The sequence below is a fragment of the Pseudophryne corroboree genome, chromosome 1, assembly GCF_028390025.1.
Source record: "Pseudophryne corroboree isolate aPseCor3 chromosome 1, aPseCor3.hap2, whole genome shotgun sequence".
Taxonomy (NCBI): domain Eukaryota; kingdom Metazoa; phylum Chordata; class Amphibia; order Anura; family Myobatrachidae; genus Pseudophryne; species Pseudophryne corroboree.
The window spans coordinates 633,858,956-633,872,766 of record NC_086444.1 but is presented as its reverse complement, the minus strand read 5'-3'; the positions used below and the strand labels follow the sequence as shown (position 1 = coordinate 633,872,766).

At 47.7% G+C, this 13,811-nt stretch overlaps 1 protein-coding gene across 2 annotated transcripts in view; it reads right to left on the bottom strand.

The window, feature by feature from the left end:
• The window catches only part of MAU2 (MAU2 sister chromatid cohesion factor), a 158,918-nt gene that overhangs the window by 141,312 nt on the left and 3,795 nt on the right, over positions 1 to 13,811 (bottom strand). For both annotated transcript variants that reach the window (XM_063914566.1, XM_063914567.1), the window contains exons 3-5: positions 12,558 to 12,623; positions 11,607 to 11,702; positions 11,411 to 11,505 (exon numbers count right to left, since the gene is read on the bottom strand). In XM_063914566.1, coding sequence (XP_063770636.1) covers positions 11,411 to 11,505; positions 11,607 to 11,702; positions 12,558 to 12,623 — 257 coding nt within the window. The remainder of the gene's footprint in view (positions 1 to 11,410; positions 11,506 to 11,606; positions 11,703 to 12,557; positions 12,624 to 13,811) is intronic.

Below are 13,811 nucleotides of genomic sequence, written 5' to 3'. Positions count from 1 at the left end.
CATCATTTCCGCCATTACCTTGGTGAAAATCCTCGGGGCCGTGGAAAGCCCAAACGGCAACATCTGAAATTAGTAATGACAATCCTGTACAGTAAATCTCAGGAACGCCTGATGAGGAGGCTATATGGGGACATGAAGGTATGGATCTTTTATGTCCAGGGACACCATATAATCCCCCCCCCCCCCCCCCCCCCCAGGCTGGCGATGACAGCTCTGAACGATTCCATCTTGAATTTGAACCTTTTCAAGTATAGGTTTAAGGATTTTAAATTCAGAATGGGTCTGACCGAACCGTCCGGTTTCGGGACCACAAACAGGGTTGAGTAGTACCCCGTCCCCTGTTGAAGCAGGGGAACTTTGACCACCACTTGTTGAAGACACAGTTTTTGAATTGCATTTAAAACTACCTCCCTCTCTGGGGAAGAAGCTGGTAGGGCAGATTTGAAAAGCCGTCGAGGAGGCACCTCTTTGAATTCCAGCTTGTAACCCTGGGAAACAATGTCTATTGCCCAGGGATCCACCTGTGATTGAACCCAGACGTGGCTGACAAGTCGAAGACGTGCCCCCACTGGGGCGGACTCCCTCAGCGGAGCCCAAGCGTCATGCGGTGGATTTTGTAGAAGCCGGGGAGGACTTCTGCTCCTGGGAACTAGCTGTAGTTGGCAGCTTTTTCCCTCTGCCCTTACCTCTGGTGAGAAAGGAAGATCCCCGTACTCTTTCGGATTTGTGCGAAAGGACTGCATCTGATAATGTGGCGTTTTCTTTGGCTGTGAGGAAACATAAGGCAAAAATGTGGATTTACCTGCAGTAGCTGTGGAAACCAGGTCCGTGAGACCTTCCCCAAATAAGTCCTCCCCCTTGTAAGGCAAAACCTCCATATGCCTCTTTGAGTCGGCATCACCCGTCCATTGGCGGGTCCACAGGGCTCGCCTAGCAGAAGTCGCCATGGCGTTGGCTCTGGAACCCAGTAGGCCAACGTCTCTCTGAGCATCTCTCATATATAGGACAGCATCCTTAATATGACCCAAGGTCAATAAAATGGTATCCTTATCCAGTGTATCAATTTCAGCAGACAAGGTATCTGTCCACGCTGCTACAGCGCTACAAACCCAAGCCGATGCTATCGCCGGTCTGAGTAATGTACCAGTATGTGTGTATATCGACTTCAAGATAGTCTCCTACCTGCGATCAGCAGGATCCTTGAGGGTTGCGGTATCTTGAGACGGCAGTGCCACCTTTTTGGATAAGCGCGTCAACGCTTTGTCCACCTGGGGGAGGATTCCCACCGTATCCTGTCCTTAGCCGGGAAAGGATACGCCATAAGAATCCTTTTGGGAATCTGCAGTTTCTTCTCTGGATTTTCCTAAGCCCTTTCAAACAACTCATTTAGCTCATGTGAAGGGGGGAAAGTAACCTCAGGTTTCTTTTCTTTAAACATGTGGACCCTCGTGTCAGGTACAGAGGGGTCATCTGTGATATGCAACACATCTTTTATTGCAATAATCATATAATTAATACTTTTCGCCAATTTTGGCTGCAACCTCGCATCATCGTAGTCGACACGAGTCAGAATCCGTGTCTGTATCAGTGTCTACTACTTGGGATAGTGGGCGCTTCTGAGACCCAGAAGGGCCCTGTGACATAGTAAAAGGCAGGGATTGACTCCCTGTACTTTCCCCTGGACTCCGCTTTGTCCAACCTTTTGTGTAATAAATTCACATTTGCATTTAAAACATTCCACATGTCCACCCAATCAGGTGTCGGCGTTGCCGACGGAGACACCACACTCATATGCTCCACCTCCTCCCTAGAAGAGCCTTCCGCTTCAGACATGCCGAAAATAAGATTTTACTTACCGGTAAATCTATTTCTCGTAGTCCGTAGTGGATGCTGGGGACTCCGTAAGGACCATGGGGAATAGACGGGCTCCGCAGGAGACAGGGCACTTTAAGAAAGAATTAGGATACTGGTGTGCACTGGCTCCTCCCTCTATGTCCCTCCTCCAGACCTCAGTTAAGGAAACTGTGCCCGGAAGAGCTAACCGTACAAGGAAAGGATTTTGGAATCCAGGGTAAGACTCATACCAGCCACACCAATCACACCGTATAACTCGTGATAAACTTACCCAGTTAACAGTATGAACAACAACAGAACATCAGATAACCCTGATGCAACCATAACATAACCCTTATGTAAGCAATAACTATATATAAGTATTGCAGAAGAAGTCCGCACTTGGGACGGGCGCCCAGGATCCACTACGGACTACGAGAAATAGATTTACCGGCAAGTAAAATCTTATTTTCTCTAACGTCCTAGTGGATGCTGGGGACTCCGTAAGGACCATGGGGAATAGACGGGCTCCGCAAGAGACATGGGCACTATAAATAAACTTTAGAATGGGTGTGCACTGGCTCCTCCCTCTATGCCCCTCCTCCAGACCTCAGTTAGATCCTGTGCCCAGAGGAGACTGGGTGCTTTCAGGGGAGCTCTCCTGATTTTCTCTGTAAAAAATAATTTTGTTAGGTTTTTTATTTTCAGGGAGTCCTGCTGGCAACAGGCTCCCTACGTCGTGGGACTGAGGAGAGAGAAGCAGACCTACTTCAGTGATAGGCTCTGCTTCTTAGTCTACAGGAGACAGGGCACTTTAAGAAAGAATTAGGATACTGGTGTGCACTGGCTCCTCCCTCTATGTCCCTCCTCCAGACCTCAGTTTGAATCTGTGCCCGGACGAGCTGGGTGCACCTTAGTGAGCTCTCCTGAGCATGCTAGGAAAGAAAGTATTTTGTTAGGATTTTTTATTTTCAGAGAGATCTGCTGGCAACAGACTCTCTGCTACGTGGGACTGAGGGGAGAGAAGCAGCCCTACTCACTAGAAGATAGGTCCTGCTTCTTAGGCTACTGGACACCATTAGCTCCAGAGGGATCGTACACAGGAACGCACCCTTGGTCGTCCGATCCCGGAGCCGCGCCGCCGTCCCCCTCGCAGAGCCAGAAGACAGAAGCCGGCGTCAGAAGCAAGAAGACTTCGAAATCGGCGGCAGAAAACTCCAGTCTTCATATGAGGTAGCGCACAGCACTGCAGCTGTGCGCCATTGCTCCCACACTAAACCCACACACTCCGGTCACTGTAGGGTGCAGGGAGGGGGGGGGGGGGGGGCCCTGGGCAGCAATTAGGTACCTCTTGGCAAAAGCAGCATATATACAGTTGGGCACTGTATATATGCATGAGCCCCCGCCATTATACAAAACGCGGGACAGAAGCCCGCCGCTGAGGGGGCGGGGCTTCTTCCTCAGCACTCACCAGCGCCATTTTCTCTCCACAGCTCCGCTGAGAGGAAGCTCCCCAGGCTCTCCCCTGCAGGATCACGGTAGAAAGAGGGTAAAAAGAGAGGGGGGGCACATAAATTTGGCGCAAAAAATAAGATTTTACTTACCGATAAATCTATTTCTCGTAGTCCGTAGTGGATGCTGGGGACTCCGTCAGGACCATGGGGATTAGCGGCTCCGCAGGAGACAGGGCACAAAAATAAAGCTTTAGGATCAGGTGGTGTGCACTGGCTCCTCCCCCTATGACCCTCCTCCAAGCCTCAGTTAGGATACTGTGCCCGGACGAGCGTACACAATAAGGAAGGATTTTGAATCCCGGGTAAGACTCATACCAGCCACACCAATCACACCGTACAACTTGTGATCTGAACCCAGTTAACAGTATGACAAACGTTGGAGCCTCTGAACAGACGGCTCACAACAATAACAACCCGATTTTTTTGTAACAATAACTATGTACAAGTATTGCAGACAATCCGCACTTGGGATGGGCGCCCAGCATCCACTACGGACTACGAGAAATAGATTTATCGGTAAGTAAAATCTTATTTTCTCTGACGTCCTAGTGGATGCTGGGGACTCCGTCAGGACCATGGGGATTATACCAAAGCTCCCAAACGGGCGGGAGAGTGCGGATGACTCTGCAGCACCGAATGAGAGAACTCCAGGTCCTCTTTAGCCAGGGTATCAAATTTGTAGAATTTTACAAACGTGTTCTCCCCCGACCCCGTAGCTGCTCAGCAGAGTTGTAATGCCGAGACCCCTCGGGCAGCCGCCCAGGATGAGCCCACCTTCCTTGTGGAATGGGCCTTGACAGATTTAGGCTGTGGCAGGCCTGCCACAGAATGTGTAAGTTGAAATGTGCTACAAATCCAAAGAGCAATCGTCTGCTTAGAAGCAAGAGCACCCAGTTTGTTGGGTGCATACAGGATAACAGCAAGTCAGTTTTCCTGACTCCAGCCGTCCTGGAAACCTATATTTTCAGGGCCCTGACAACATCCAGCAACTTGGAGTCCTCCAAGTCCCTAGTAGCCGCAGGTACCACAATAAGCTGGTTCAGGTAAAACGCTGACACCACCTTAGGGAGAAACTGGGGACGAGTCCGCAGCTCTGCCCTGTCTGAATGGACAATCAGATATGGCTTTTGTGAGACAAAGCCGCCAATTCTGACACTCGCCTGGCCGAGACCAGGGCCAACAGCATGGTCACTTTTCATGTGAGATATTTCAAATCCACAGATTTGAGCGGTTTAAAATGTGATTTGAGGAATCCCAGAACTACGTTGAGATCCCACAGTGCCACTGGAGGCACAAAAGGGGGTTGTATATGCAATACTCCCTTGACAAACTTCTGGACTTCAGGAACTGAAGCCAATTCTTTCTGGAAGAAAATTGACAGGGCCGAAATTTGAACCTTAATGGACCCCAATTTGAGGCCCATAGACACTCCTGTTTGCAGGAAATGCAGGAATCGACCGAGTTGAAATTTCTTCGTGGGGCCTTCCTGGCCTCACACCACGCAACATATTTTCGCCACATGTGGTGATAATGTTGTGCGGTCACCGCCTTCCTGGCTTTGACCAGGGTAGGAATGACCTCTTCCGGAATGCCTTTTTCCCTTAGGATCCGGCGTTCCACCGCCATGCCGTCAAACGCAGCCGCGGTAAGTCTTGGAACAGACCTGGTACTTGCTGAAGCAAGTCCCTTCTTAGCGGCAGAGGCCATGAGTCCTCTGTGAGCATCTCTTGAAGTTCCGGGTACCAAGTCCTTCTTGGCCAATCCGGAGCCACGAGTATAGTTCTTACTCCTCTACGTCTTATAATTCTCAGTACCTTAGGTATGAGAAGCAGAGGAGGGAACACATACACCGACTGGTACACCCACGGTGTTACCAGAACGTCCACAGCTATTGCCTGAGGGTCTCTTGACCTGGCGCAATACCTGTCCAGTTTTTTGTTCAGGCGGGACGCCATCGTGTCCACCTTTGGTCTTTCCCAACGGTTCACAATCATGTGGAAGACTTCCCGATGAAGTCCCCACTCTCCCGGGTGGAGGTCGTGCTGAGGAAGTCTGCTTCCCAGTTGTCCACTCCCGGAATGAACACTGCTGACCGTGCTATCACATGATTTTTCGCCCAGCGAAGAATCCTTGCAGTTTCTGCCATTGCCCTCCTGCTTCTTGTGCCGCCCTGTCTGTTTACGTGGGCGACTGCCGTGATGTTGTCCCACTGGATCAATACCGGCTGACCTTGAAGCAGAGGTCTTGCTAAGCTTAGAGCATTGTAAATTGCTCTTAGCTCCAGTATTTTTATGTGGAGAGAAGTCTCCAGACTTGATCACACTCCCTGGAAATTTTTTCCCTTGTGTGACTGCTCCCCAGCCTTTCAGGCTGGCATCCGTGGTCACCAGGACCCAGTCCTGAATGCCGAATCTGTGGCCCTTTAGTAGATGAGCACTCTGCAGCCACCACAGAAGAGACACCCTTGTCCTTGGAGACAGGGTTATCCGCTGATGCATCTGAAGATGCGATCCGGACCATTTTTCCAGCAGATCCCACTGAAAAGTTCTTGCGTGAAATCTGCCGAATGGAATCGCTTCGTAAGAAGCCACCAATTTTCCCAGGACCCTTGTGCAATGATGCACTGACACTTTTCCTGGTTTTAGGAGGTTCCTGACTAGCTCGGATAACTCCCTGGCTTTCTCCTCCGGGAGAAACACCTTTTTCTGGACAGTGTCCAGAATCATCCCTAGGAACAGCAGACGTGTCGTCGGAGACAGCTGCGATTTTGGAATATTTAGAATCCACCCGTGCTGTCGTAGAACTACTTGAGATAGTGCTACTCCGACCTTCAACTGTTCTCTGGACCTTGCCCTTATCAGGAGATCGTCCAAGTAAGGGATAATTAAGACGCCTTTTCTTTGAAGAAGAATCATCATTTCGGCCATTACCTTGGTAAAGACCCGGGGTGCCGTGGACAATCCAAACGGCAGCGTCTGAAACTGATAGTGACAGTTTTGTACCACGAACCTGAGGTACCCTTGGTGAGAAGAGCAAATTGGGACATGGAGGTAAGCATCCTTGATGTCCCGGGACACCATATAGTCCCCTTCTTCCTGGTTCGCTATCACTGCTCTGAGTGACTCCATCTTGATTTGAACCTTTGTATGTAAGTGTTCAAATATTTCAGATTTAGAATAGGTCTCACCGAGCCGTCTGGCTTCAGTACCACAATATAGTGTGGAATAATACCCCTTTCCTTGTTGTAGGAGGGGTACTTTGATTATCACCTGCTGGGAATACAGCTTGTGAATTGTTTCCAATACTGCCTCCCTGTCGGAGGGAGACGTTGGCAAAGCAGACTTCAGGAACCTGCGAGGGGGAGACGTCTCGAATTTCCAATCTGTACCCCTGGGATACTACTTGTAGGATCCAGGGGTCCACTTGCGAGTGAGCCCACTGCGCGCTGAAACTCTTGAGACGACCCCCCACCGCACCTGAGTCCGCTTGTACGGCCCCAGCGTCATGCTGAGGACTTGGCAAAAGCGGTGGAGGGCTTTTGTTCCTGGGAATGGGCTGCCTGCTGCAGTCTTCTTCCCTTTCCTCTATCCCTGGGCAGATATGACTGGCCTTTTGCCTGCTTGCCATTATGGGGACGAAAGGACTGAGGCTGAAAAGACGGTGTCTTTTTCTGCTGAGATGTGACTTGGGGTAAAAAAGGTGGATTTTCCAGCTGTTGCCGTGGCCACCAGGTCCGATGGACCGACCCCAAATAACTTTATACGGCAATACTTCCATGTGCCGTTTGGAATCTGCATCACCTGACCACTGTCGTGTCCATAAACAACTTCTGGCAGATATGGACATCGCACTTACTCTTGATGCCAGAGTGCAAATATCCCTCTGTGCATCTCGCATATATAGAAATGCATCCTTTAAATGCTCTATAGTCAATAAAATACTGTCCCTGTCAAGGGTATCAATATTTTCAGTCAGGGAATCCGACCAAGCCACCCCAGCGCTGCACATCCAGGCTGAGGCGATCGCTGGTCGCAGTATAACACCAGTATGTGTGTATATACTTTTTAGGATATTTTCCAGCCTCCTATCAGGGAGGGCGGCTCCTTGAGGGCGGCCCTATCTGGAGACGGTACCGCCACTTGTTTTGATAAGCGTGTGAGCGCCTTGTAACACCTCCTTCATTGCCCTTAACAAGTAACGTGTGGCCCTAAAGGAAAATACGTTTGTTTCTTCACCGTCGACACTGGAGTCAGTGTCCGTGTCTGTGTCGACCGACTGAGGTAAAAGGACGTTTTAACGCCCCTGACGGTGTTTGAGACGCCTGGACAGGTACTAATTGGTTTGCCGGCCGTCTCATGTCGTCAACCGACCTTGCAGCGTGTTGACATTATCACGTAATTCCTTAAATAAGCCATCCATTCCGGTGTCGACTCCCTAGAGAGTGACATCACCATTACAGGCAATTGCTCCGCCTCCTCACCAACATCGTCCTCATACATGTCGACACACACGTACCGACACACAGCACACACACAGGGAATGCTCTGATAGAGGACAGGACCCCACTAGCCCTTTGGAGAGACAGAGGGAGAGTTTACCAGCACACACCAAAACGCTATAATTATACAGGGACAACCTTTATATAAGTGTTTTTCCCTTACAGCATCTTAATATATATAATCATATCGCCAAATAAGTGCCCCCCCTCTCTGTTTTAACCCTGTTTCTGTAGTGCAGTGCAGGGGAGAGCCTGGGAGCCTTCCCACCAGCATTTCTGTGAGGGAAAATGGCGCTGTGTGCTGAGGAGAATAGGCCCCGCCCCCTTTTCGGCGGGCTTCTTCTCCCGTTTTTCTGAGACCTGGCAGGGGTTAAATACATCCATATAGCCCCAGGGGCTATATGTGATGTATTTTTTAGCCAGAACAAGGTATTCTCATTGCTGCCTAGGGCGCCCCCCGCAGCGCCCTGCACCCACCGTGACCGCTGGTGTGAAGTGTGTGACAACAATGGCGCACAGCTGCAGTGCTGTGCGCTACCTCACGAAGACTGAAAAGTCTTCTGCCGCCGGTTTCTGGACCTCTTCACTTTTCGGCATCTGCAAGGGGGTCGGCGGCGCGGCTCCGGGACCGGACTCCATGGCTGGGCCTGTGTTCGATCCCTCTGGAGCTAATGGTGTCCAGTAGCCTAAGAAGCCAATCCATCCTGCACGCAGGTGAGTTCACTTCTTCTCCCCTAAGTCCCTCGTTGCAGTGAGCCTGTTGCCAGCAGGACTCACTGTAAAGTAAAAAACCTAAAAACTTTTTCTAAGCAGCTCTTTAGGAGAGCCACCTAGATTGCACCCTGCTCGGACGGGCACAAAAACCTAACTGAGGCTTGGAGGAGGGTCATAGGGGGAGGAGCCAGTGCACACCACCTGATCCTAAAGCTTTATTTTTGTGCCCTGTCTCCTGCGGAGCCGCTAATCCCCATGGTCCTGACGGAGTCCCCAGCATCCACTAGGACGTCAGAGAAACAGTATATACAGCAGCTACTGGGTTAACACTAAGTTACTGTGTGACTCCTGGGTAATATAGCGCTGGGGTGTGTGCTGGCATACTCTCTCTCTGTCTCTCCAAAAGGCCTTGTGGGGGAACTGTCTTCAAATAGAGCATCCCCTGTGTGTGTGGTGTGTCGGTACGCTTGTGTCGGCATGTTTGACGAGGAAGGCTATGTGGAAACAGAGCGTACCGTACCCCACACGTACAGACACCCCACACACTCAGGGAAATCTCTAATCTGGAGACAGGTCCCCAACAAGGCCCTTTGGAGAGACAGAGAGAGAGTATGCCAGCACACACCCAGCGCCAATGACCCTGGAAACACAATTCCCAGATATATATAGCGCTTTTTTTATATACTGACCGCCAAAATTATGTGCCCCCCTTCCTTTAAAGCCCTCTGTCACCGTGTTCAGCAGGGGAGAGTCCGGGGAGCCAGCTTCTCAGCAGTGCTGTGGGATCAAGCTCCGCCCCCTCAGCGGCAGGCTTCGGTCCCGCTCAAAATACCAAAAAACCTGGCGGGGGACTGTATATAGTAATGCCACAGCTTAATATACACTTATTTATGCCAGCCAAGAGGATTATTGCTGCCCAGGGCGCCCCCCCTGAGCCCTGCACGTGTGTGTGTGTGTGTGTGTGTGTGTGTGTGTGTGTGTGTGTGTGAGCAATGGCGCGCAGCGTTACCTCAGTGAAGATCCGAAGTCTTCTGCCGCCTGTGAAGTCTTCTTTCTTCGTATACTAACCCTGCTTCTATCTTCCGCCTCAGCAAGGAGGACGGCGGCGCGGCTCTGGGATGAACGGCTAGGGTGAGACTTGCTTTCCTATCCCTCTGGAGCTAATGGTGTCCAGTAGACTAAGAAGCAGAGCCTATCACTGAAGTAGGTCTGCTTCTCTCTCCTCAGTCCCACGACGTAGGGAGCCTGTTGCCAGCAGGACTCCCTGAAAATAAAAAACCTAACAAAATTATTTTTTACAGAGAAACTCAGGAGAGCTCCCCTGAAAGCACCCAGTCTCCTCTGGGCACAGGTTCTAACTGAGGTCTGGAGGAGGGGCATAGAGGGAGCAGCCAGTGCACACCCATTCTAAAGTTTATTTATAGTGCCCATGTCTCCTGCGGAGCACGTCTATTCCCCATGGTCCTTACGGAGTCCCCAGCATCCTCTAGGACGTAAGAGAAAACGTGTATAGCACAGACATATCGGGAACCCAGTCTAGGGGGTTAATTCAATGCCTGTCGGATCCTCTCCGACGGAGAGGATCAGACAGTTCAGTATTCAATTTCCCGGCATTTACCTGTTTTTGACAATGCTGATCTGACTTTTTTTTTTACATCGAATCAGCATTGTCGAAATACGTGGATCTGCAGTTAATCCGCCTATCCACGTGTTTTCCGACAAGTCGGAAAAACGACAAATTTGAATAGGTCTAATCCTGATTCGACCTAAAAAAAGTTGGAAAGTGCCATCTTTCCAACAGGCATTGAACAGACCCCTAGGTGAATAATCGGCACAATTTTCGAAAAATATCCGCCAGTGTGTACTTAGCTGGAGCAATCAGTAATACCCTGAACAGCGACTATTAAACAATTACTGGAATACTGTGGTGTCAAACACTACACCTATTCATAAAGTGAAGTTAATTCAACAAACTTGAGATTAAAAATAAAACATGAAGACTCAAATATGGCAAAATCTCAAATACCAGTCATTTAGTCTTAGTTAAGCCAACAAAGGATTATGTAAGGATATAATCAGGCAATGTAATCAAATAGAGTCATAGATAGATAATTTGAAATAAATAAAAAAATATGATTAATTGGAGAAAGCTAAAACAGACAACTGGAATACTGTCCAGAAAGCCATGGAATGTATATATGCAAGTGTCAATATGTACAACAGATAATGGTCTAATTAATGACAGTCAGTAAATTTACTTTGTGAATGATCATAATCATTTACAACTTTACTTTTACACACACATTTCTACAGGATCCGGTCTGAAGATCGACAGTATCTAGGATGGAAGGTTGACAGGGTTTCTAGGTCGACATGTGCTAGATTGACAGGTCTAAAGGTCGACATGAGTTTTTCACATTTTTTTTTTTTTTTTTTCATACTTAACGATCCACGCGGACTACGATTGGAACGGTAATCTGTGCCGAGCGAAGCGAAGGCACCATGCCCGAAGCATGGCGAGCGAAAAGAGCCATGCGAGGGGACGCGGTGCACTAATTTGGGATCCCGGTCACTCTACGAAGAAAACGACACCCAAAAAAATATATCCTCATGTCGACCTTTAGACCCGTCGACCTAGCACATGTCGACCTAGAAACCCTGTCGACCTTCCACCCATGTCGACCTATTGACTGTCGACCTATAGTGGTCGACCTAAACATTGTCGACCTAGATACTGTCGATTTGATGAACCACACCCCATTTCTACTTACTGAAAACAGCAATACTTTTTGTAAATAATTGGTACATTTAGTTTTTGCCAGTGGTGTATGTATATATTTATAGCTTTTACCTGGTGTACTCTGAGCCCACGACACGTGCATACTCAGCACCAACTCCAAGCAGGTCACATGCTGACACCAAGTCTTTCTCAAGTGTGTGAAGTTGCTACAAAAGAGTAACTAAAGTATTTAGAGGAACACTGCCCCATCAGATATAAACTCATTCTGCAGACACTCCATTCACAGAGTCACAAAGAAGTTACTCACAGCGAGCTGGAAAAGCAGCCTGCAATGCCAGTATGGGGTCTGTTGAGAGATCTGGATTGCTTTACGTAGGAGAGGCTTGGCAGCATCCACAGAATTCTGCAACAGAATATATGAGACATGCTAAACATCTGGAGCCTGCACATATATACCTCAATTAACATTAAATGTGAGGCACTAAATGAACAACTATACATGATTTACAACAATATAGCTCAGAGAAGTTGAGTTGTGTTAACAAGCAAAAATTCTTTATCACCAGGAAATAGAGGATCATAAAATAAACAAATAAAAAAGTACCACAATTCTTCATGAAGGAACCAAAACCTCTATATTGACAGAGTACATGTTTTAAAGGCAAACAATTTTTATTTATTTATTTTGTTACCAAATTTGTAATAATAAATCTATATATATATATATATATATATCTCTATACATGTAGAACTCACTGTTTCATAAGTTGCTTACAAAGTGATTGCTAGTTTCACAATATTCACTACAGCTCTCTAATACCCCTTTCACATCGCACAAATAACCCGGTATCGACACGGCAAATTGCCGTGTCGACACGGGTCAGTGTGCGATGTGAAAGCACTTTCTGTGAATTAGCGGGTCGCCTGACCCGGTAATTCAACCCGGTATAAAAGAAGGATTATACCCGGGTTGATTACCGGGTCAGGTGCGGTGTGAATGGGAGCCGTGTCGATGCGACACGGTTCCCATTCACAGCATAGGGAGAGGCGGCGCAGGAGATGAGCTCATCTCCCAGCGCCGCCTCCACCCCCGCCCCTGCTGCTGCTGCGCCCTCCCGCTGCTATGGCAACCGACCCGGTATATTGCTGGGTCGGAAAGCCTGCAGACGGGAGCAAATGCCGGATCCCACCCGGTAAGGACACGTTTCTTTTACCGGGTGGGATCCGGCATTAGCGATGTGAAAGCGGTATAACTCACCTCCTGACAATATAACTCTGACAAAAGACTTGCAGCTTCAAACTTCACATCTTCAAACTGGGGAATCTAGAGACAGTGAGTTAAGCTTGCAAACGTTGATAGAACACCAGATGCGTTTTTCTTCTTCTGTTTTAACCATGCAAAAATATTATTTACTTATGAAGTCCACTGTAACTGTTGTTTGTAAAAGCCATGGAATAGTCTGGAGAAGGTAGTTCATGATCAGTAATTTCCCCTCGCTCCTCATAGAAGTCCACAGGAAAATTAGTGATGTTTGGCTACCGTATTAATTGGTAACGTGTACAAACACACACACTATATATATATATATATATATATATATATATATATATATATATATATATATATATATATATATATATATATATATATATATATATATATATATATATATATATACACACACACATACATTTAATTGTTATTATTATTAACAGTGTCTTATATAGTGCAGCACATTCCGTTGCGCTTTACAATTAGAACAGTAATAGCTTTAATCAGATGAGCATAGGTTGTTTCGACACTCAATTGGAAGACACAATCAATTCCAGTTACAGAATCTGTGCATATAAAGATTTCTCCAACCAGCTAACATACTGAGGTCCATCTGTTATGGTGGCGCTATGCAGGCCAGGTCTCACATATGGATGTCCCCGAGCATAACTTCTTACCACTACTCCATGCTGGTAACTGAGCAGATTACCTGTCTAATGGCTGCACAACAGCATTATGAAGCTGCAGGTGATATGCGATTATTGCTGGGGTGCTAAAACGGCACATTGCCCAATTATATAGAAGGTTTCTTTTTTTCCTTTAATGTAATGTTAAAACGTCAAGCATTTTTCCCACTGTCCAAGGACTTATTATTACAAGTTATTTATATAGCGCAAATATTTTACAGCACTTTACAGAGAACATTTAGCCATTCACATACCCCAGTGGAGCTTACAATCTCTATATTTCCTATCATATGTACACGCAAAAACATTTGTACTAGGGTTAATTTTGTTGGGAGCCAATTAACCTACCTGTATCTTTTTGGATCGTGGGAGGAAACCGGAGTACCCGGAGAAAACCCATGCAAGTAAAAGGAGAATATACAAACTCCACACAGTTAGGGCCATGGAGGGAATTGAACCCATGACCTCAGTGCTGTGAGGCAGTAATGCTAACCATTACACCATCCGTACTGTACAAGGACTTGTTTTAACCTGTAACATTGGGGTGTAAGCA